Source organism: Heloderma suspectum, chromosome 7 (assembly GCF_057233095.1).
Source record: "Heloderma suspectum isolate Gila_16-S chromosome 7, 16-S_ref, whole genome shotgun sequence".
Lineage (NCBI taxonomy): Eukaryota > Metazoa > Chordata > Lepidosauria > Squamata > Helodermatidae > Heloderma > Heloderma suspectum.
Genome location: NC_139464.1, coordinates 104696953 through 104717438, shown reverse-complemented (window position 1 = coordinate 104717438; position 20486 = coordinate 104696953). Strand labels below are relative to the sequence as shown.

At 41.6% G+C, this 20486-nt stretch overlaps 1 protein-coding gene across 6 annotated transcripts in view; it reads left to right on the top strand.

The window, feature by feature from the left end:
- PUS7 (pseudouridine synthase 7) overlaps window positions 1–19954 on the top strand; it is a 38675-nt gene extending 18721 nt beyond the window's left edge. For all 6 annotated transcript variants that reach the window (XM_084811447.1, XM_084811446.1, XM_084811448.1 and 3 more), the window contains 11 exons: window positions 3981–4092; window positions 4692–4769; window positions 7546–7674; window positions 9243–9368; window positions 11529–11590; window positions 12769–12929; window positions 14738–14864; window positions 15774–15875; window positions 17202–17331; window positions 17856–17947; window positions 19239–19954. In XM_084811447.1, the coding sequence (XP_084667573.1) occupies window positions 3981–4092; window positions 4692–4769; window positions 7546–7674; window positions 9243–9368; window positions 11529–11590; window positions 12769–12929; window positions 14738–14864; window positions 15774–15875; window positions 17202–17331; window positions 17856–17947; window positions 19239–19375 (1256 nt within the window). In that variant the 3' untranslated portion in view covers window positions 19376–19954. The remainder of the gene's footprint in view (window positions 1–3980; window positions 4093–4691; window positions 4770–7545; window positions 7675–9242; window positions 9369–11528; window positions 11591–12768; window positions 12930–14737; window positions 14865–15773; window positions 15876–17201; window positions 17332–17855; window positions 17948–19238) is intronic.
- The last annotated feature ends 532 nt before the right edge of the window (window positions 19955–20486 follow it).

Sequence of the window (20486 nt, the reverse complement as noted above, 5' to 3'; positions counted from 1 at the left end):
ACTCCCCATGAGGGAAAGTTACACCAGCTGGGGGGTTGTTTAGCTTGGAGATAAAGCAAGTAAGGGGAGACATGATAAAGGTTACAAGATTATGCATGGTGTGGAGAATGTGGACAGGGAGACATTTTTCTCCCTCTTTCAAACTATTAGAACAGGGGTCATCCCATGAAGCTGAATGGTGGGAGATTCAGGACAGATAGAAAATAGTTCTTCATAGTTAAACTGTGGAATTTGCTATCTCAAGATGTAGTGATGGCCCCCAATTTGGATGGCTTTAAAAGGGGGTTAGATAAATACCTGTAGGAGAAGGTTATCAGTAGCTACTAGTCCTGATGGCTACGTGCTACCTCCAGTACCAGAGACAGTAAACTTATGTACATCATTTGCTGGGGAACATGGGCAGGAGGGTTCTCTTGCAGTCATGTCCTGCTTGTGGATTCCTGGTCTACCGCTGATTGGCCACGAACGCTGGACTAGACGGACCCTTGGTCTGATCCAGCATGGCTCTTCTTATATTCTTAGTCTCTGTCCACAGGCTTATAACCCAAAAGGAAAAAGGGATGGAGAGGGAAGAGAGGAGAAAAAAGCAAATCCAGGCACCAGTTTTTAAAGTTACAAAGCTTTTATAATGACCTGCTGGCATGGAAACAATTGAATAAGATGAGCAGATTGATGGACCTGGACTTTCAGCAGAGCTGATGGAGTGGCCCTGCTTCCCTTCTCTCCGTTTGCTACAGCCTGATGGAATTTCTCAACCAAACACCAGAGGCAGAAGGCCATTTTAATTTGGTGCTAGCCCCTCTGCTAAAATGAGCAAATGTTTTATGTGCAACCATCGTTGATGCCTTAGCAAAAAGGAAAGGGGGGAAACCCGGTATGGTGTATCGACAAATGGTATCAGGATTTTACTCATACATTTTCTGTCTGGTTTGGAGCTTTCACTATTCACAGTAGAGGTGGTACACTCTCTTTTTTCCCTTTGCTGGGCTAGGTCTTCCTTCGCAGTGTGTCTGACATTTTCCCCAGCTTATGCTAAGATTGACCAGAAAGCAATGCCCTGGCCTACTCTTTGTGCCTTTAGCAGCAGCAGCTTGATCTACAGCGGTCAGTGGGTAATGCTTGTCTCCATGCTGCAGAAAGCTTTTATCTGCTGATTTAACAGCAGCTTGATTTGTAGCTAAGGCACACATGCAAAAACACCTTGGCAATCCCAGCTTACGTTGGCCTGTGGTCTTGGAATTAGAACATCGTTGCTCTTTACAATGTCCTCCTTCCCTGCCAAGCTTTAAAAAATGTGAAATCCTGCAGCTTCAATTATATCTTTATTGCTTATTCAAATTAATATGACTGAAAACATACTAAAGACCTGGTGAAAAAATGTAATTGTATATTGTGCTGAATATATATAAAGACGATCCTTGTTTGCATGCATTGTGCATGGAGCATGCATGTTTACAGGTACAAAATAAATTTTCAAACCATGCTCTCCATCTTCCCTTGCACACAACTGTTGGAGAAAAATGCATGCGTTAGCTTAGGTGCTCTAAAACATCAAGCAGTGGTACTTCACATATTCTTCCATTTTCCCATATTTATATTACAAGTGAATTAGGATGTATGTGATTTAATGCATATGTACCAATTTCCTCATGTGAAAGAAGTGACCTGATTTGCACGTCACGGTAGCAAACCATGGGTTATTTGTGGATGCTTGCCATCTGCAAGCTGCTTCCAGTTTCTGTAAACCACCTCCAATCAGCCTACTTGGAGATTGTGAGTGTGACGTCCAAACACAGACTGATGGGTTGTTTAGGGGCTAATCAACCCAGTGGCTAACCCATTGTTTGTTGTTGGGTTAACTTCTGAGTTGTTTAGCCCCTAAACAACCCATTCATCCTTGTTCACTCATCATGCTCACAACCTCCAATTGGAGGTTGCTTACAGGAACCAGGAGTGGCTCACACGTGGCACATGTCCCACAATTTGTTGCCATGATGCATGAACTGGCCCACTGTTGCAAGACTGGTGTATCTTGTACTAGTGTGGGGAGGGGAGGATTCCTACTTCAACAGTTGAATCCCAGCTAATTAGGCTGTCTTGGTTTTGAACTGAAATTAGAAGGTGCTACTGTCCTAAACACACTTAATAACTTTTGTTTATTGGGTCTCTATGTTGCTGCCCTCAGTGTAGTTTGTTGCGTGTACAGCTGAAACCTTCCATTTGTTCACTTACTCCTCTGCACGATTCCATTGCATAGCTGTCTAAATAGATGTCAGTCGCCACATTAACTGTTGAATGCTCCAGACATCTACAGCGTATAAACCATAAACTTGCATGTTCCCATCTGAAGCACTTTGATACCTTAAAAATAAATAAGATAAAACATTGCTCTCTTATGCTCTTTATCCTATGCATATGAACAGAGGTCAGAACTTCAACAGGTAAGAGATGTTGGCATTTCATGTTAGGAGAAAATGAAATGCCAATCAAATTGACAATAATTCAGACCAACTAAATAGTGAAGAAATTGGAGAAACTAACAAATAAATATATGTGCGGCCCAATCCTATCCATGTTTACCCAGGAGTAAGCCCCCTCATTCACTGGGATTTAATTCTGAGTAAGCGTGCATTGGATCGTAGGCTCAATTAAACAAACATAAGCGATCAGCTGCAGTTTGAGAATTAAGTTAGCACTAAGATTTGTGCTCAACAAATATGATCCCTAAGTGTCATAATTTTAATATAGAAAATCTCTTTGATATTGAGAATTCCTTTCCCCCTTGCTTCCTATTTTTCACAAAGCGACTAAACCAAAGTAATTTGGAATTAATCTCAGTTATCCTCATTCTGCTTCTTTGCAGATCATAGTAGTTAATTGTTCATAATTACAACCTTCCTAAGATTGTTCTCAGTATAAAATGTCCATCTTTACAGTTGGTACAGCAGAAAACAAAAAAAGCTGGGAAGTGTTCAAAGCCATAAGGATATATTTGCATCTAAAATTAACGCTTAACCATAGTTATTGTGAACCGTGGTTCACATTCAGATCATAGTTTCATATGGTTTCTGCCCAGTGCTTAACTACGATATAAATACCATAATTAACCAGGGCTGAGAAAAGCAAGAAAAATTAAACATTATGCCTGCACAAAGTCATGTCTTCTATCATCACAAGATGAACCACTGTTGCCATCTCTTACCTTATAGCTTGGCTCCTATTTTGGGATATTTTGTCTTGGGTAAGACTGAGTGAGAGGTAATGGGTTAGTCCATGTGGAATACCAAAGCATAATTTGGCACTGTAGAAATGAGCCTGGTGCTTGCACACTCCCTCCTCCCCTGCATACTCCGCTGTATTATTTAGGATTGCCAAAACCAGGAAGTACCTAATTTAAATGGAGCAGGAGAAGGAGGGAGCATGCAAGTGTGAAGGTCATGGTTTGGCATTATGTGTGAACCAACCAAGTGCCTTGTTGAAAGCCACCCAGTGAACTTCATTGTTAAATGGGGATTTGAACCTGGCTTTCTTGCATTCAGTCGCAATAAATGCAGTATCTGACATGAAGAGCAGTCATTGCATCAATAATCCATGGACTTGCCCTAGGAATATCCAGTGTAATGATAATTTTTCATTGGTGAGAGTCTTTCTCTTGACATCACTGTGTTCGGACAAACTACAATGGTCTTTCTCTTCAGAAGGTGACGGTTTCTTTTGCCCACTGCCGTTTTGTGGGAAGGGAATGTTGCATTATGGTAGTATTCTTAAGTGTCGTAATGAACTGCAAAAAAATTGCTGACAAATATCTTGTTTTCCTGAATAAAGAAGTGAGCCTGAAATATTTCCCCCTCTTCAGAATGGAGAATTCTTTGGCCAGTGTACAAACTATAGTTTGCAGAACATACTCAGTACTCAAAAAATACTCTGTACTCATTTTTCAGACTTTAATACTTTCTGTGTTTAATATTTTGTCTTTAAAGATCCAAGAAAACATTCTTGGCCAAAATCCAGGGGAAGTTACTGCCACTTTGTATTATACAAAGAAAACAAGGATACCATGGATGCCATCAATGTGCTATCAAAATTTTTAAGGTGGGTTTGTTTTTTCCATGGGGAAGAGTGTATTACATTTGTTTCTAGGAGGTGGTGGAAATAGCTTGAGTAATATTGCAGCATGTTGAGGGTAGCATGACCACTTTTCAGTGGTCAGTTTTGGAAACCATTTGTGAACTATGCATAAATGTTTGTAGTCTTTTGACATAGTGGATTGCTGAGACTGAGAGGTTCCATTTCGTATGTTGGGGGCATTCTTGTTTTGCAGAAAAGAATGAGGGATAGTGTGTGTGTGTGTGTGTGAAGAGAGAGAGACAGAGAGAGAGAAGGTGGGGAACTGGAATCGAAATGTAGTTCAATCGATATCATATATGAATTCTCTTGCACAAAAGTGGCAAATCATCATTTGCTAGGCCTCGTATAGCAACATGAATGGATTAGTAGATTGAACAATATGCATTGGGATCAAACTGCTACTGTGCCTATCTTTAGTTCTAGTCCTGACTCTGGTGCCTCGTGCACTGTGTGATTTAAATAAAATGTTGTCTTTGTACAAATGTAATAACTGTGTTTTTTGGTTTGTTTTACATGCGCTGTTTTGCTAGTGCTGAGCTGTTTTCTTTTTTCTTTTTTTAAAGAGTTAAGCCAAATATCTTTTCCTACATGGGGACCAAAGACAAAAGGGCTATTACAGTTCAAGAGATTGCTGTTCTGAGGTGTGTAAAAACCAGACAACGTTTAAGTACCTGGCAGTGTGATTGAAAAATTTAATTTCATTAAATATTCTGGTCTGCATACAAGATGAAATACTTGATTTTACAGTTCTTGGGTTTTATTTGGGAAGGCTCTGCTGCACATTTAAAAAGTATTGTAGGATTCCGTAAGCAGTCAAATAGGTATTTGATTCAGGCATCCCTCAGTTCTACCACTGTTCCCCAGAGAATGTGCTGGGGAGCTTAGATTTGATATTCTAGTCTCTAAACTGAGGACATGGGTGTTAAAAGATGTAATGAAGTGGCTGCAGAGAATCATAATAAGATTTCTTGTATTTCTTAAATCACCATCGTATGCTTGCCAGGCTGAGCTTCGTGCAGACTGCAGAATCTGTTTTGAATCTCTATGTAGTTGAGGACTGATTCAGATTATTAACTGTGGATTGTTCAGGAGCATGTGGGAAGTGAGTGAGCTGCCTCCCAGCCATTTGCCCACTTTTGGTACACTAAACCAAGGGACACCCCATCCCTGGGTTGTTCTCTGTGAAGTGTGAACCTGGCACTCTGGGTTGTTGAGGAAGAAACAACCCAGAGTTACAACCCAAGAACAAACCATTAGTTATAACTCTGGGTTGTTTGTCCCTCAACAACCCAGGGTTCTGGGTTCTCACGTCACAGAGAACAACCCAGGGACGGGGTGTTCCTGGGTTGTTTAGCGCACCAGAAGCAGGCGAGCGGTCAGGAGCGATCTTGTGCACTTCCATCAACCCATGCTCAACAAATGGTGGGTTACTTAATCATTGAACTGGGTCAGTCTGTTGCATGAGCGTTCCCATATTGTTTCTGTTGAGGCATCGAGTGCAGCGAACTATGGTGAAAGGGTGAAACATTTTCCATTACTAAAAATGCATTGTTTCATAAAATGTAATACATGGATACAATATCAGTTATATTGGGCAGTTTCAGAGATTTAACTTTTTTCAGGTGACTATCCCTAGCAAGCATGTGTAATATAACCAGAGACCTGTGCATTCATGTATACAAACAGGTTTTCAGTGCCTTCATTGCACCTCTACCTTAAAATTTAAATAACGTAAGGAAATCTGTGTACCAAACATGCTAAATCTTTTGTAAACTGCCCAGAGAGCTTCGGCTATGGGGCAGTGTAGGGTTGGAATACTATGCATGTAGTTATGAGAGCTGTTTGGGCAGCACTGGTGGTAATGTTTGACTTGCTCCCATCCAAGCTGGACATAAAACAAGACTGATACCCCTTTCCTGTTCTCTAATTAGGTACAGAGGAAAATATCCCTTTTTAATTAGAAGTAAGAAGTCTTGTTTATATAAACTGGCTGTCTCAAAATGACTGCCCCTCACTTGGCATTGGTCTTCTCAGTGGGCCAGTTTGGATGACATGGCAGCCCCTCGTGGGTTAATTAACCATTGGGGCACTGCAGCGTGTGCCATCCACCATTATGAATATGCAGCCCCCAGCTGGAGGTCGCCGTGGCTTGTTGTGTTGTGCAAACCTGGTTAGGGTTATTCGTATAACCCTAGAACAGACCGTGGGTTATGTGAGGGCTGTTTAACCTTCAAATAACCCTCCCTAGACAGGTCTGTATGACATGGCAAGCCCCAGTTAGGGGTTGCATATTCATAAAGGCAGACAGGACACACTGTGGCACCCCGGGGGTTAATTAACCCACAGTGGGCTGTTGTGTCATCCAAACCAGGTCAAGGTCTGTTTTGTTTACCCCATCAATGGGCTGAAGCGAATTAAGAATAAGTGAGGATGCTGATCAGTTAGAGGCTATTATTTTATTTCTGCATAAGTAATGTAAATAGTGGCATGGTAATTGGAAGTAGAATTCATTATAAACTCATAAAGAGGATGGGCATGCCAACGGCTTATAGCTCTGGCTATCTCCAGGCACTGGCTGTGTATGAACATCACACTAAACCATAGTTTAGTTTGATGCGAACAAGCTGCAGAGAGCCTTGGGCTCACACACCCCTCCCTCTCTTCCCCTCCTCTAGTGTGACCATGAGGAGGAGTTCAGAATCTTTTGCTTCTGTTTTTGCTTAACCACAGCTTGCCATGTTGTCCAAACCTGACAAACTAGTTAACCCTCTTAACTGTAGTTTCTTTCAGGGTGAGCCAACTTCAGTAACTGTTGCTTGAAGGTGTCTTGTTTGAAACTATCTATATTTAAGAATAACCAGTGGTTGCTAGGTTTGGATAATACAACAAGCTGTGTATTTACTTACTTACTTACTTATATTCAATCCTCCCAGTAACCAACATTATCTGGGCAGATTACGAACAGTTTAAAGACTGAAATGGCATATAAGCTGTTAAAAAATGCAGTACAAATATTTAAAATAATACAATACAATACAAAACAACAAACAGCAGAGGAATAGATAAAACAGCCATACAGAACTAGAACTAGGTCTACAAAATGCCAGGGAGAAAAGAAAGGTTTTTGCCCAACACCGAAAAGATAGCAATGTAGGCGCCAGGTGAACGTCTTTGGGGAGAGCATTCCATAAGCATGAAGTAAAGATGGAAGTGAAATATTCCGGCCTCCTCCTCACTGCCATCTCGGATGTGAAGGGAGAGAAGGAGCATGCAAGGCTTGCTGAGGCTCATTTGCATCCTACTAGGCTGAGGTTTAGTGTGACATCCAAACTGGGCCACTGTAACTCTAACCAATTGTTTTTCCTCTGTGGTGATGACCCTGTTTCTTATGAACTCCTCCCCTGCCCCCTTGTGTAGGATCACTGCGCAAAGACTGGCTCACTTAAATAAGTGCCTGATGAATTTCAAGCTTGGAAACTTTAGTTACAAGAACCATCCCCTGAAGTTGGGAGAATTGCAAGGAAACCATTTCACAGTGGTTCTCAGGTAAAGATGCTGTGATCCCAGCCTGTGCTACAGATCTGTGTTTATTTTTAGAAAACTCTTGGCTGTCAAAGATGAGATAACTCCCAAATAACTAGTGTTTGATATTTTTCTAATAGAGGGATAGGAAGTGCATTCCCACAAAAGAGGGCCCTTTAAAAGTGACTTTTAACCCTTGTTATATTGAACCAGTAATAATATTGAACCACTTCAGCTTTCACTCTTCTTCCTTGCCTAGGGTATAACTAAAATGAAACCAAACAGAGGTAATGAGGGTGGTATCATGAGCAAGATTCTCAGTTGTCCCTCAACGTTAGGAATATCCCAGATCTGAATGTACTCTAAACTGTCTGGGGTGGATCCAGATTAGGTTTGTTGCACTTGGATCCCATTGATTACAGTGGATTTAAACAATGATTAACCTTTCACATTGATTTAAATGGGACCTAAGTACGATTAACAGCCTGGAGGCACCCCTCTGTCTTTAATACATTCTTTGCATTGTTCCTGCAGAGTATTTTTTTTTTTAAACCATGCCTTCTATTCCTTCTGTATTTCCCAGCAACTCTATCTAATGGCTGCTGCTAAAGGCCATTGCGAGGGCAGGGTTTGCAAGTCCGTGCACTATTGCTGTGCAGTTATGGAATCTAGTACCTTGCACAGGATTTGTCATCTTGAGAATCTTAGGGTTTTAGGGCGCAATCTTGTCAATTGCCCCTCGATGATTGGAAGCCCCTGAACTCTGAGGCTTCCAATCATCCAATGCAGGGTGGGAGGGGTGGTGAAGGCAGTCTTCGCCTCCCCATCCTCTCCCCCTGCATATTTCGCTAGACAGGCCTTTTAGCCCGTCTAGCAATGGCACTTCAAAGGGGGAGGGAAGGAGGCTGGCAGAAGCTCAGGATAACTCGTATCCTGGTCTCTGTGGTCTCCTCCCTTCTCTGTCCACTGGAACGGCCCCTTTTCCTCCTCTCCGAAGTCAAGGTTCCGACCTCGGATTGCAGCAGGAATGGTTCTTTCCATGCCAGCTGCGAGGGGTCAGGGGAGGGGATCTCCAGCTCCCTCTTCCGAGGTCAGAGTGCTGTCTCTGAACTCAGAGGGGGGCATCCCCAATATCCTATGGCCCCTCAGACAGTGTCTAGGGACCATGGTATTGCTCCCTTAGTTTTGTTTTTAAGGCAAGTATTTTATAGGTAAGAGAAGGGGGCTTGAAAATATCTTGTGAGATGCTAGAGAGGGGCTGAGAAGAATGGGTCTAGTCAGAAAAGCTCTTTTTAACTTCTGCAAATTAAACTTGCATTTTTCCTCTTGTGCATGTTTACTTAGAAGCAAGTTTCATCGACAGAAGTGTGGCTTACTCCTAATTAAGTATATAAGTAAGTGTGTATAAGTATGACTGCACACGTGGAAGTAAGCTTTCTTGAACATATTGGGATATAGTTCTGAATAAATATGCTTAAGGTTGCACTGTACAGTACATACAGTAATTATTTATGGATTTTATCTTTCAAATTCTTAACAGAGGGTATGTGTCTGTTCCTGACCCCCCCATTACATTTTTTTATGTTGATCAGAAATATAACAGGAACTGATGATCAAGTTCAACAAGCCATGCAGTCTCTCAGGGAAATTGGATTCATTAACTACTATGGAATGCAAAGATTTGGAACCACAGCTATCCCTACGTATCAAGTTGGAAGGTGCGCTGCTTTTATTTTACACATCTTAAAGCACTTCAGAGTTCAGTGAATAAGAATTTGGGGCCTGGAAAATGCAACTTCACATCCCAGATCAGCCCTTTTCTCTCTAGGTGACCTTGGATAAGTCAGTGTTTCTCAGCTCAGCTCCGAAATATTAATAACGGTGGTGTAGTCCATATGGTTGTGGGAAGAGTTAGGTAATGAAGACTTAAGTATAAAGCTTTGTCCCCTAAAAGTGCTATATACATTTTAAAAATCATTTTATATGAATGGCATATCTTTCCTTCGACAGCTTTATATAAAAATATGTTATTGGCAGTACAGAAATAAATAAAATAAAATTACTGTGTACCTCATTGATGTTAACCTGGGGAGCCGGATTTTCTGTGCCTGTGGAAATCTTACATTCTGTCCTCAGCAGAGGACCTACTTAGTTCTCATTGTGCTAAATTTACAGAAAATTAACTGTGCTTCTGACCGTGTGTGTGTGTGTGTGTGTGTGTGTGTGTGTATTTCTGTTACGATTTTAACATTATACACGGCCCTGTGTACCATGGCAGAATAGCACTTCTTTTAAATTGTAGTAAAAGAAATTAAGGTTAATAGGACTCGAGCACTCAATCTTTCTCAGGAAGCCTCCTTTGCATGTTAGGAGCAGAGTCCTCTGAGCAGCAGGAGTCCCTGTTGTCATGGGTCAGCCTCCATCCAGAACTACGGACTTGCCCAATTGGGTACCGGCAGGTGGAGATCTTGAGGCATTCCCCAGGATTGTTGCAGGTCCCCAGACATTCAACAGGAAAGGCCAAGAGTTCTCTGGATCTTGTCAAGCCACTTTTGCAGCAGCCACAGTTTGGTGCTCAACAATCTAGAACTCAAGGATATGGAATCTAGCCCTTTCCAACAAAGCAAAGTGCTGCCCAAGAGCTCTTATGCTTGGTCTGCGCGAAGAGTCTCTTGGAGTCTGTCTGTCCCTCCCTCCCTTTCCCCCCTACCCCGAGCCCAGAACCACCTTCAACACTGTGCCAATGGGACCAGGATGAAATAATTGAAGTATGTGGCTGGCCTGTTTAGCCCTTGCCCCTTTTAAAAGGAGGCCTTGCCTGAGAGGAGTGGGGTTGGAGCCAAGGAAGGTGAACAGCCCTATTGCTTAGGTTTTTGTCTGTCTTAGCTGTGGCTGCTTCTTCCCTCTTAGTTGCACTGACCAAATTACTCTTTAGTCAGGTGTGGAGAAACTTTTTTTTCTTTTTTTAATGTTGAGGGTCTCATTCCCTCATGGGTCATCTTTTGGGAGCCACATCATGTAGGTGGGTGGGGCTGAACCCAAAGGGGAACTGACCTGGGGAGGGCAGGGCTACCCCCTTTTCTCTTTCTAACCTCCCCATTTTCCCTCTCCCTCCCTCTCCCCAACAAAAATCACATACACACAGCTTGACAATCAATCTTGGGGGTGGGGAGAGGGTCTGCTGGTGCTAATGGAAGGTTTTTGAAATCCTAAACCCACCCACACAGAGAAATTAGGTTTAGGGAAAATGCCCCCTTGGTGCCTGCTTGCCCTGTGAGGGGAGAGGGGGTCAAGCAGGGGGGCAGGTTGGAGTCAGGCTAGATCCAAAGGCAACTCAGCCTGGGTATGGCCTGCCACAAACTAGGTCCCTCTCCCTGTTTTAATCCCCTGCCTGTTGGTGACCCCTTCTTCAGTGTTGGCCCTGGTTGCCTAAGGCCTTACCGTATCGCTATGATCATCAGTCATTAGGCACTTGAACTGCAATCCTATATACACTTCTGCGGGAGTAAGTCTCATTGAATTCAGTGAGGCTTACTTCTCAGTGGACGTGTATAGGACTGGTATAGGACTGCACGGTAAAGTGTCCTGGTCCAGAAATATTACATATAATGTGTTGGTCTTTCAGAAGCCACTCCTGGTGGCTATGTCCTCTTACTTCTAAATGAGACTGACCATCCAGTAACAACATCACAGCATTTTTATGGAAGTAAGTCCTGTTGATTTCAGTAAATGTACTCTAGAATAAGTGGAACTATCATTGCAGCCTAGACCACTTGTATTTACCAGTTTAAGTGATACTGTAACTTGCTTTTGTAGATTCTTAGGGATATATTCTTCTGGCAATGCAATATTAAGTAAATGCTCTTTTAAATTTTTAGAGCTATTCTACAGAATAATTGGAATGAAGTCATGGATTTAATACTAAAACCACGTCCTGGAGGCAAGTATTAGATTTTTTAGATATGGCACTAGTAATTTCAGACTTCACTTTCATTGAATGATATAGATATTCATTTGCATCAGCCGCCAGCCTTTGTGATTGACATATACAAAATACAAACATTCAACTAAACAGATAAAATTACCAAATTAAAGATTAAAGCAAATTAAGACTCAAAATACTATAACTGGGCCTTATTTTAATATTAGCTGCAAAAAAATATTGTCACCAGATTTTCGCAATCAGTGAGGAGAACAGAAACACAAAAATCAGAAGAATGCCCTGAGAGAGATAATAATGGTGGAGTACTTAACTCTTCCCACAAATGTATATAGAACGAACAAAATAGAAATACATGAGTTACTGGCCTGGTTTGGGTATAATGATAAGCCAGAATTATTTAGAATTCTGGTTTATCAGGAATGGGTAGGTGTGCTGATGCATGCTGCCTGACTGCACCCACCTGGCTCCTCCTGCCAGCAGGAGCGGCTAAAATTTAGCTGCTAAACAAACCAGGAAGCCTCCATCTCTGGTTTGTTTAGTATTCCATCTGAACCAGGATTCCTGGCTTGTTCCTCCACTAACAAGCCAGAATCTTAAGCCATCGTAGCAAAGACCCAACCTGATGCCCACCAGATGTTTTGGATGACAAGATCCAGGATTCCTGAGCACTGCCATGCTGGCAAGGGCTGATGGGAGTTAAAGTCCAAAACTTCAACTCCCATCAGGGCACCAAGTTAGGGAGGGCTGGCATAGACACTAATCTCCAAAAGCCAGCTTGGGACAAAACAGGGTTTTAAGGACAAGCATGTTGGTTTATGGATTACATCAAAGGTGTGTCCTCAGACAACATATCTTGCAATATACCCATTGCCCAGGTTTATTGTGCATAGAAATAGAATATATAGAAATAGATTGACAGTGGCTTTGATGGAAACAAATATTTCGTAAGTAAGTGTAATGAGGTTTGTGATATAGCTCATTTGCCCCTTCTTCAGGAAATTAGCTAAAATAGAGCAAAGTTTTGAAACTGGTTGAGAATGATTTTGTGTTGTGGATACCATTGACTTAGAACTCTGCTTTTTTTGCTTTTGTGTTTAAGTTATTATTTTTAAAAACACACACTACTCTTGTTTGTAGTTAAAAGCGCTTACCTTTTATGCAAATTATTGTTGCAGCGGAAAAGGGATACTTAGTAAAATGCCGAGAGGAGTGGGCAAAAACTAAAGATCCAGCTGCAGCCCTCAGAAAACTGCCCGTGAAAAGGTGTGTGGAAGGACAGTTGCTTCGGGGACTTTCAAAGTATGGACTGAAGAATATAGTCACTGCATTTGGCATAGTGAGTGTGACGTTGTGTTTGTTTTGTGGTGGTGGTTTGGAGCCCACTCTGAGCTGCAAAGAGGTCTGGAAGTACCTTGGGAGGGTGGGAGTAAAGTTAAACTTCTGGTGAATGGTAAATAATGCATTAGGGCATTTTGCCTAGGAATATCCTGTTCCCCCTGCCTTTCAGTATTTTAAATGAGTGTTTCTGGTTTGGTACAGGAATTGAGTGAAATTTTTAGGGTGTAAATTGAGCAGGGGGGCTTCTGATACTTTCTAAGAAATGTGCCTACACTATTAAGTATGCATTTTGAGTATCCCAAACTGAATTCCATAGATTCTGTTGCAGTGGTGGACAACTTGTGGCGCTCCAAACATTTTGGCCTACAACTCCCATGATCCCTCACCATTGGCTATGCTGGCTAGAGCTGATGGGAGTTGAAGGCCAAAACATCTGGAGAGCCACAAGTTGCCCACCTCCATTCGTATGGCTGGAAATGGAGGGGTGGGAAACAGGCAGGGAAGAAACCAGCCATCAGCTCCTTCTACAGCAAGAATATATACTCCCCCTGCACCTCAAGGCCATCTAACATCAACTGCCTTATGGAAAGGAACAGGAGAGAGGGAGGGAGGCAAGTGGTTGAAGAAGACACCAAGCATATGCTCTAGTGAGACAGTACTCTCTTCCGTTTCCAGGCTCTGCTTTTGTTTTGGTTTGTGTGTATGGCTTTGACTGTATTCATTGCATTTTGAGCAGTTCGCATTTTGAGCCACTTTGAGGACTTCAGCTAAGAAGCAGGGTACAAATCTACTAAACCAGTACATAGATTTACCAGTAATACACCTATGAGCTTACGAGGATTTGTATGGAGAGAATAATCTTTTTCTAGAAACAGTTGTCTCTTCTCTATTAAATCATACCTAGCAATTGGATTGGGCCTGCTTGGTGACTGGTCCCAAGCCAAGGGAACTCCTTGCCAAGGGAAGCCCAGCCAGTCTCCTTCTCTGACCTTTCACCAACAGGCAAATGCATTTTTCTTCAGACAAGCCCTTGGCCCATACATTGACTTGTAAATATGCTGGAATTAGTTTTAACTTGTTTTCTATTGCTGTTTTTACCTGCTTTGTTTTTGACTTTGTATTTTATTGCTGCTGTATTGCATTTCATTATATTTGCACTATTGCTGTTAGCCAGCTTGAGCACCATTTGGTGGAAAAGTGAGATACAAATGTAACAAATTACTACATTAAGGGAGCAATCCTGTGGCCGCTAGAGAGCGGCTGGACAGCCATAGGATATGGTGTTTTCCGGGCACCGACCTTGGAGCTTGCGCTACGAGGTCAGTTCCCAGAGAACCAACCTCCCCCCACTTCCGCACTGCCTCAGAGGCAGCGTGGAACAGCCCCGTCCTCCGCGCTCACAAGAGGAGCAGGGAGCGGACGGAAAGGGGCATGGCTGGGGGCATTCCGGGGTGGGGATTGCGTAGCTGCCTGTACGACACATCCTGTATGTCGTACAGCAGCCTCCTTCCCCGCTCCGTGCTCCCGTGGCTAGACAGCCACAGTCGGCTGTCTAGCCGCAAATGCAGAGCAGGAGGAGCATGGAGGTAATGATCCCCTCCATGCTTCTTCTGCCCTGCTTTGGATAGGCAATCGCCTCCAAGTTTGGAGGCGGCTGCCTATCTAGATAGGATTGCTCCCTAAATAAATAGTCATCTGGCTGACATGCAGTTGTCTTTTTCTGCTATTCACTCTCTTTAGATGGGGTGTAATGAGACAATGAACAATGGTAATTATCATTTGAATAGCCTTTTTTTCTGTCTACAGATACCAAGAAATAATCGTTTGATGTATATTCATAGCTATCAGAGTTATGTGTGGAATAACATGGTGAGCAAAAGAATAGAGGAATACGGACTTAGAGCTGCACCAGGAGATCTTGTACTAAAAGGAGGTAAAATGTCAACATGGCTTCATGTCAGGATGGGCAGCATATAGTCCACAAAACATTTTGATAAAGCCTGCTTGCTTCTTGTTACTTGAAATTAGTGATGAGTGAGCTGAGCCGCCCCCCCCCCCCCCCCCGGCAAATGGAATTATACTTGGCAAATCAAACTTGATTTTTTTTAAATAAGGAAGTTTGGATTTTTCTGTACCCCCAGTTCTGGAATGCCCAGTTCTGAATTTTCACCCCATTGCGCTCTTGGTGATCTCACTGGGAGTGTGATAGAATCTAAAGGACTACCCTGCCCTGTGAGCCCTGTTCTCTTCCCACTTACTTACCTGGAGATGGCAGCGAGATATTGCTCCCAGTAGTTTTTCATAGGGACTGGTGCTCTGAAAGAATTACCTGGCTCATGGGACGCTGCTGTTGGCGACATGGAAAAGATACTTTGCACAGAGGCCTCCAGTGAGATATTGCCTCCGCTACTAAGGTAAATGAGTGAGGAAAAGGAGGCTTTGGGAGATTTGGGTCTGCAGGAAAGGTGCAGGCTTCAGGAAGGAAGAAGCAAGTCATTTGGCTCAGCTACACTCTGACACAGATTTCCAGAAATATATGTATAGATTGCAACCTTAGCCCGTCTGTTGAAATTGCACAATGATTATAATTGGGTGCAGGATAGAATAGCATCTGCTAGTCATACTCTAGTCTGTTCCATACAAACTTTTCTGCTAGCCCGGCTGCCTGATCCTTAATTTACATGGTGTTTGAAACTACTCGTCCTTTTTCCTTTGTTTCTTTTTTAAAAGCTCCTAAAGATAGCATACAAGGGATGTTTCTGGAAGATGATTTCTCAAAAGGAAATGGCCGAGATGCTGGGGAAAGTATATAATACTAGAAAACGTCTCTTTGTATTTTTAGGTACAGCTGTTTATATTGAAGAAGCAGAGGTTGACAAGTATACCATTCACGATGTTGTGATGCCATTGCCTGGGTTTGATGTTACCTATCCAAAGCATAAAAGTAAGAACTTGTTTAAACTCAAAAGTTGATGATATATGCATAACCAAATTCTCTGCACCAGCTGATAAGTGCCAGGGATGAATGTAATGGTGCCTAACTAAAGTGGCAGAGCTCTTTCTTTTATGATAAACATAAATTATATTTTAATATCCACAATAATAAAAGGGGAAGGATGAGTGGACCAAATTGATTGACAATGTAACTATGGAGTTGAGATATTTATTTATTTATTTATTACATTTCTATACCGCCCAAAAGCCAAAGCTCTCTGGGCAGTTTACAACAATTGAAACCACAAAATACAGCATAAAATACAATATAAAATTTAAAAGTTTAAAACTACAGTATCAAAGTAAGAGCAAAATAAAAGTTAGCATCAATGCAGATGATTTAAAATACAGTAACAGATTTAAAACAACAGAATTAAAAGATACAGAATCTTCACTATCATGTATACATTATCTTTTAAAGTTTTGACTAAGGCTGTAGGCCTATACACCCTTGAAAGTAAAATTCATTTAGTTCAGTGGGACTTGAATCTTATCTTAATATGCATGGGACTGAAAGAAATCTACTTCTGCCTTTTTGGAATCTGTCTACAACCATAAGACTAATAAATATGGCTTTATGTTAATGAGAACTAGAATCAAAGGTAATATAGTCCAACCATATTTAAGGGATGATCTTTCAGCCATTAACTGCTGTTGTCTAACTCCATGTTGCTGTGGCACCTTTATTGGGCCAACCTAGAGATCACCAAAAAAAATGGTTCAGACTTCCAAGATCTCCAAATCTCTTCATCAGGCGAGATATTATAAAAGGCAGGTGGGCAGAACGGGAGGAAGTGAGAAGTCACATTGACCCGGTTTGCACAATGAAACAACCTAAGGTTTGTTAACCATGGGTTGTTTGGGAGTGAGTGAGTGTGCTGCTCCTGCCTGCTTCTGGTGCAAATCTGAGAATCTGGGTTATTGAGGGGGCCAGCACAGAGGGTGGCCAAGGGGGGGTTACCCATATGTGTCCTATGCAGACAATTGTTGTGGGGTGAGGGAGCAGAGTGGCATCTGAAGAACGCTACTCTAGTGCTCTAGTTCACTTATGCAGCAGAATGCTTTGTAAACATGCATGCATTTGGGTAGAACATTTATTTCCATCTTAAAATTAAATATTTAATAGGACAGTAGGCAAGACCTTTCACAGTTTTGGGTTACATTTCAGTGTTACAGGTGAGATGTTTGAACAAACCAAGGAGAGTGAAGTTAAATTGTTTATAACTGGTTGTGCTAAATGCCATGTCATATTAATTATATGTCCTTCTTATGTTAGTTGGGGAAGCCTACAAGGAAATATTAGCTGTGGACAATCTGGACATCAGTAATATGAAACATAAAATTCGAGATTATTCATTATCTGGAGCATACAGAAAGATTATCATCCGGCCTCAGAATGTGAACTGGTAAGTAAATTGTACACAGTATAATAGCCAAAGAACCATGCAGTTATGTGTGCTCAGGGGAGCTTTCAGTTTGTGTTGTAGCTTTCAAGCCAGGAGACCTATTGCTGTTCCTCAGTTTAATGTGAATGTAGAAGTTCCAAGTCTAAAGGAGAGTCCAATACATAGTAGAAACAAAGCTTAGAGTTTAGTCTTGGATGGAAGAAAATTACATGTCCTCGTAGTTAAGAAAAATAGGGTTTAGGTGCAAGACTCTGTAGAGCTGCTTGAGCAAATCGCATTGGTTTCAAAAGGAACTGAGTAGGGATGGATAGAATTGCAGTCTTGAAGCCCGCACGTTTTGTACTGTAACATGTTGCAGTCCTCAAGGTTCAGTTACGGGAGACATCTTCACAACTATTCTGCTGCTTTACACAGTAGTATCCTAGAATGATGGAGTCTTGTACAGGAATCTTTTTTCTAAGTTAGGTATATGGATCTCATAATTGCTGAACACATTTTAAATCTCATTTTCTTTTTTTATAAAGGGAGCTGGTTGTATATGATGACCCTAAAATTCCATTATTTACTACTGACTTGGATAAAATTGAAGGAAAACCACCTGCAGTTCTTGCAAGAGGTAAGTATTTAAAACATTTTGGTGTATTTTATACGCATGACATATTACGAAATCTCAGTCATGCATGTCCTGTTCTGATAATACCTACAAATTAAATTGCTTAATGTTAAGTGTTGTTCACACTTAAGCGTAAAGGTTTCAGCAAAACCTTTGTTGAGCTTAAAGGTTTCACCAAAAACAATCACATATTACATTCTCAAATAATACTCCAGGTTAACTGGAGACAGCTTTCTAGAAACAAATTATGCAAAAGAGGTGAGTGCATGAGTTGGCCAATTGAGGGAATCTGAAGAATTGCTGGTTGAGGCAAGGTTGCTGCTGAAATGCACCTCCATTTGAGAAACAAATCAAGGGGAACCCTCAATGCTTTGCCACCCTGCCCCTTTCTGCAACAGTTGCTCTGGGATAGTGGCCAGAACTGGAGGCACCTTGGTCAGACCTGATCCCCTGGTTGCCAACATAAAGACAAAGAAATGAAAACAGATGTGAGGAGCAAATGATTTCAGGGGTGACAGAAGTTGTTGGCAGACTGTTAGGCCTTTTTATGCTGTGGAGCTGAAGTGATAGGCCACCACCCTCTACTTGCCTGTTCAAGTGGCCCTCCAGGAAACCTGCTTGTTGAACAGGGCTTCATGAAAATGTGTGGTGTGTCTACTTCATGTTTGCTGTTCCCACAGCTGGCTTCCAGAAGTAAGTGTTAAATCTATGTCACCTGAAGTCACATAAGCAACAGAGAAGGGAGTATGGGTGCATCTAAGATACTTCCAAGAGTGGTTACTCAATGGGGGGGCTATTGTAGAAGTGTGTGAACTCCTTTAACAGTAACATCCGTGGAGCAGCAGCTCTCTCCCTCTTCCCATTCCCCACTCGAGTCTCAGGTGTACGTTCCTCCTCAGGAGGTCAGATTCTGGGCAGGAATCTGAACCCTGGGATTAGCTGAGTGAACTGGTTATGGAATTCCTGCAGGTGGAATTTGCATTTATCTGCAAAAGTTCCTCAAGCCTCCATTTTGTGTCTTGGTTTAAATAATTAAGCTGGGGATAGTTTTGTTCATTTTTTAAAAAATGGCTTATAGGCATCACCTATAAGTGTCTTCAGATCCTTAAAAGCAGGCTGAGAGATGCCATAGGAACTCACAATACAACCCAGTGTATGTTTGCTATTAAGATCCTGTGAGTGATATAAACAACTGATAAAGATGTATCACTAATTGATACTATGCTGCTTTTGGGGAAGAAATTGTAGTTACGTTGAATGTTTTTCCCCCTAATTCTTGAATTCTTTACAACAGAAGGCAAATACAAGGCTCTGAAGATGGAGTTCTCCCTTCCACCATCTACTTATGCTACAATGGCCATTCGAGAAGTGCTAAAAATGGACACAAGCATAAAAAACCAGACACAATTAAATACAATATGGTTACGTTGATGATCCTTTGCAGTGATGGAGAAAGGTTTTAACGTGAAATTAGTTTCTAAATTACTAGTTTTATCCAGGTAATTTCTAATTAAAAATTGTATTTTTGTATTAGCTTACAGTATATAATTTCAGATTCGTTGTAAAGTGGTGGTGGGAAAAATGTAACTTTGTTTTTAAATGATCTGAGCAAACATGGTACTTTTGCACCATACTAGAGTGCAACTTTACCAGCTGGCAAGAAAATGGAATGACTTTGTTAGTAATTTCAGATCCTCAGAAGTATGCTAAAAATGTTTTCTCAAATGTGATAGTAAACATGTCTTCATGAGTTTGGATGGAAACTGGCTGCATGTCTACCTAATTTTGCATTTCAGGAAAAATAATTAGGGTAGAGTACAGACAAACACATATTTATATCAAGTAAAACAGATGCATTTAGCCTTAAGAGTGCTGATAGGATCTGCATTCACACCTGATTTGGTTGGCAAAACGTTCATGTCTTTATGTGATGTAAGCATAAAAAGCTGCTTTTATTTGAGCTGTCATTTTATTCAACTTTTGTGTCCATTGCTTCTTTACAAGTTGAAACAGGTTGCAAAACAAACAACCCATGTAAAGGTTTGTATCCTTAACAAAAGTTGTTTAGCTCCAACGTTTATGGTTTATCTATTGCTGGCAGTGGATGAACTAGGAAAATCTGTATCCTGGCATGACAGGATTAAATAGCCATTCTGAATTGTATTTTGTGTTCATTTTATTTTTCTTTTTTAAAACCAAATAAATAATGTTTTGCACTGCTTGGTTTATTAAAGAATTGTGCGTGGTAACCTCTTGTCCTCCTCTGTTCCAGTGCTCATCACTTCTACCCATATTCCTTCAGTATCACTTAGTAAAATGTATATTAATACATACATATGTGGATGTGCCCCTTCATGGACCACTGCCTTGTTGTGGCGAAGGGGCTTGCGCAACTCAGTGAAGCCATAAGCTATGCCGTGCAGGGCCACCCAAGATGGACAGGTCATGGTGGAGAGTTCTGACAAAATGTGGTCCACTGGAGAAGGAAATGGCAACCCACTCCAGTATTCTTGCCAAGAAAATCCCATGGAACGTATTACAA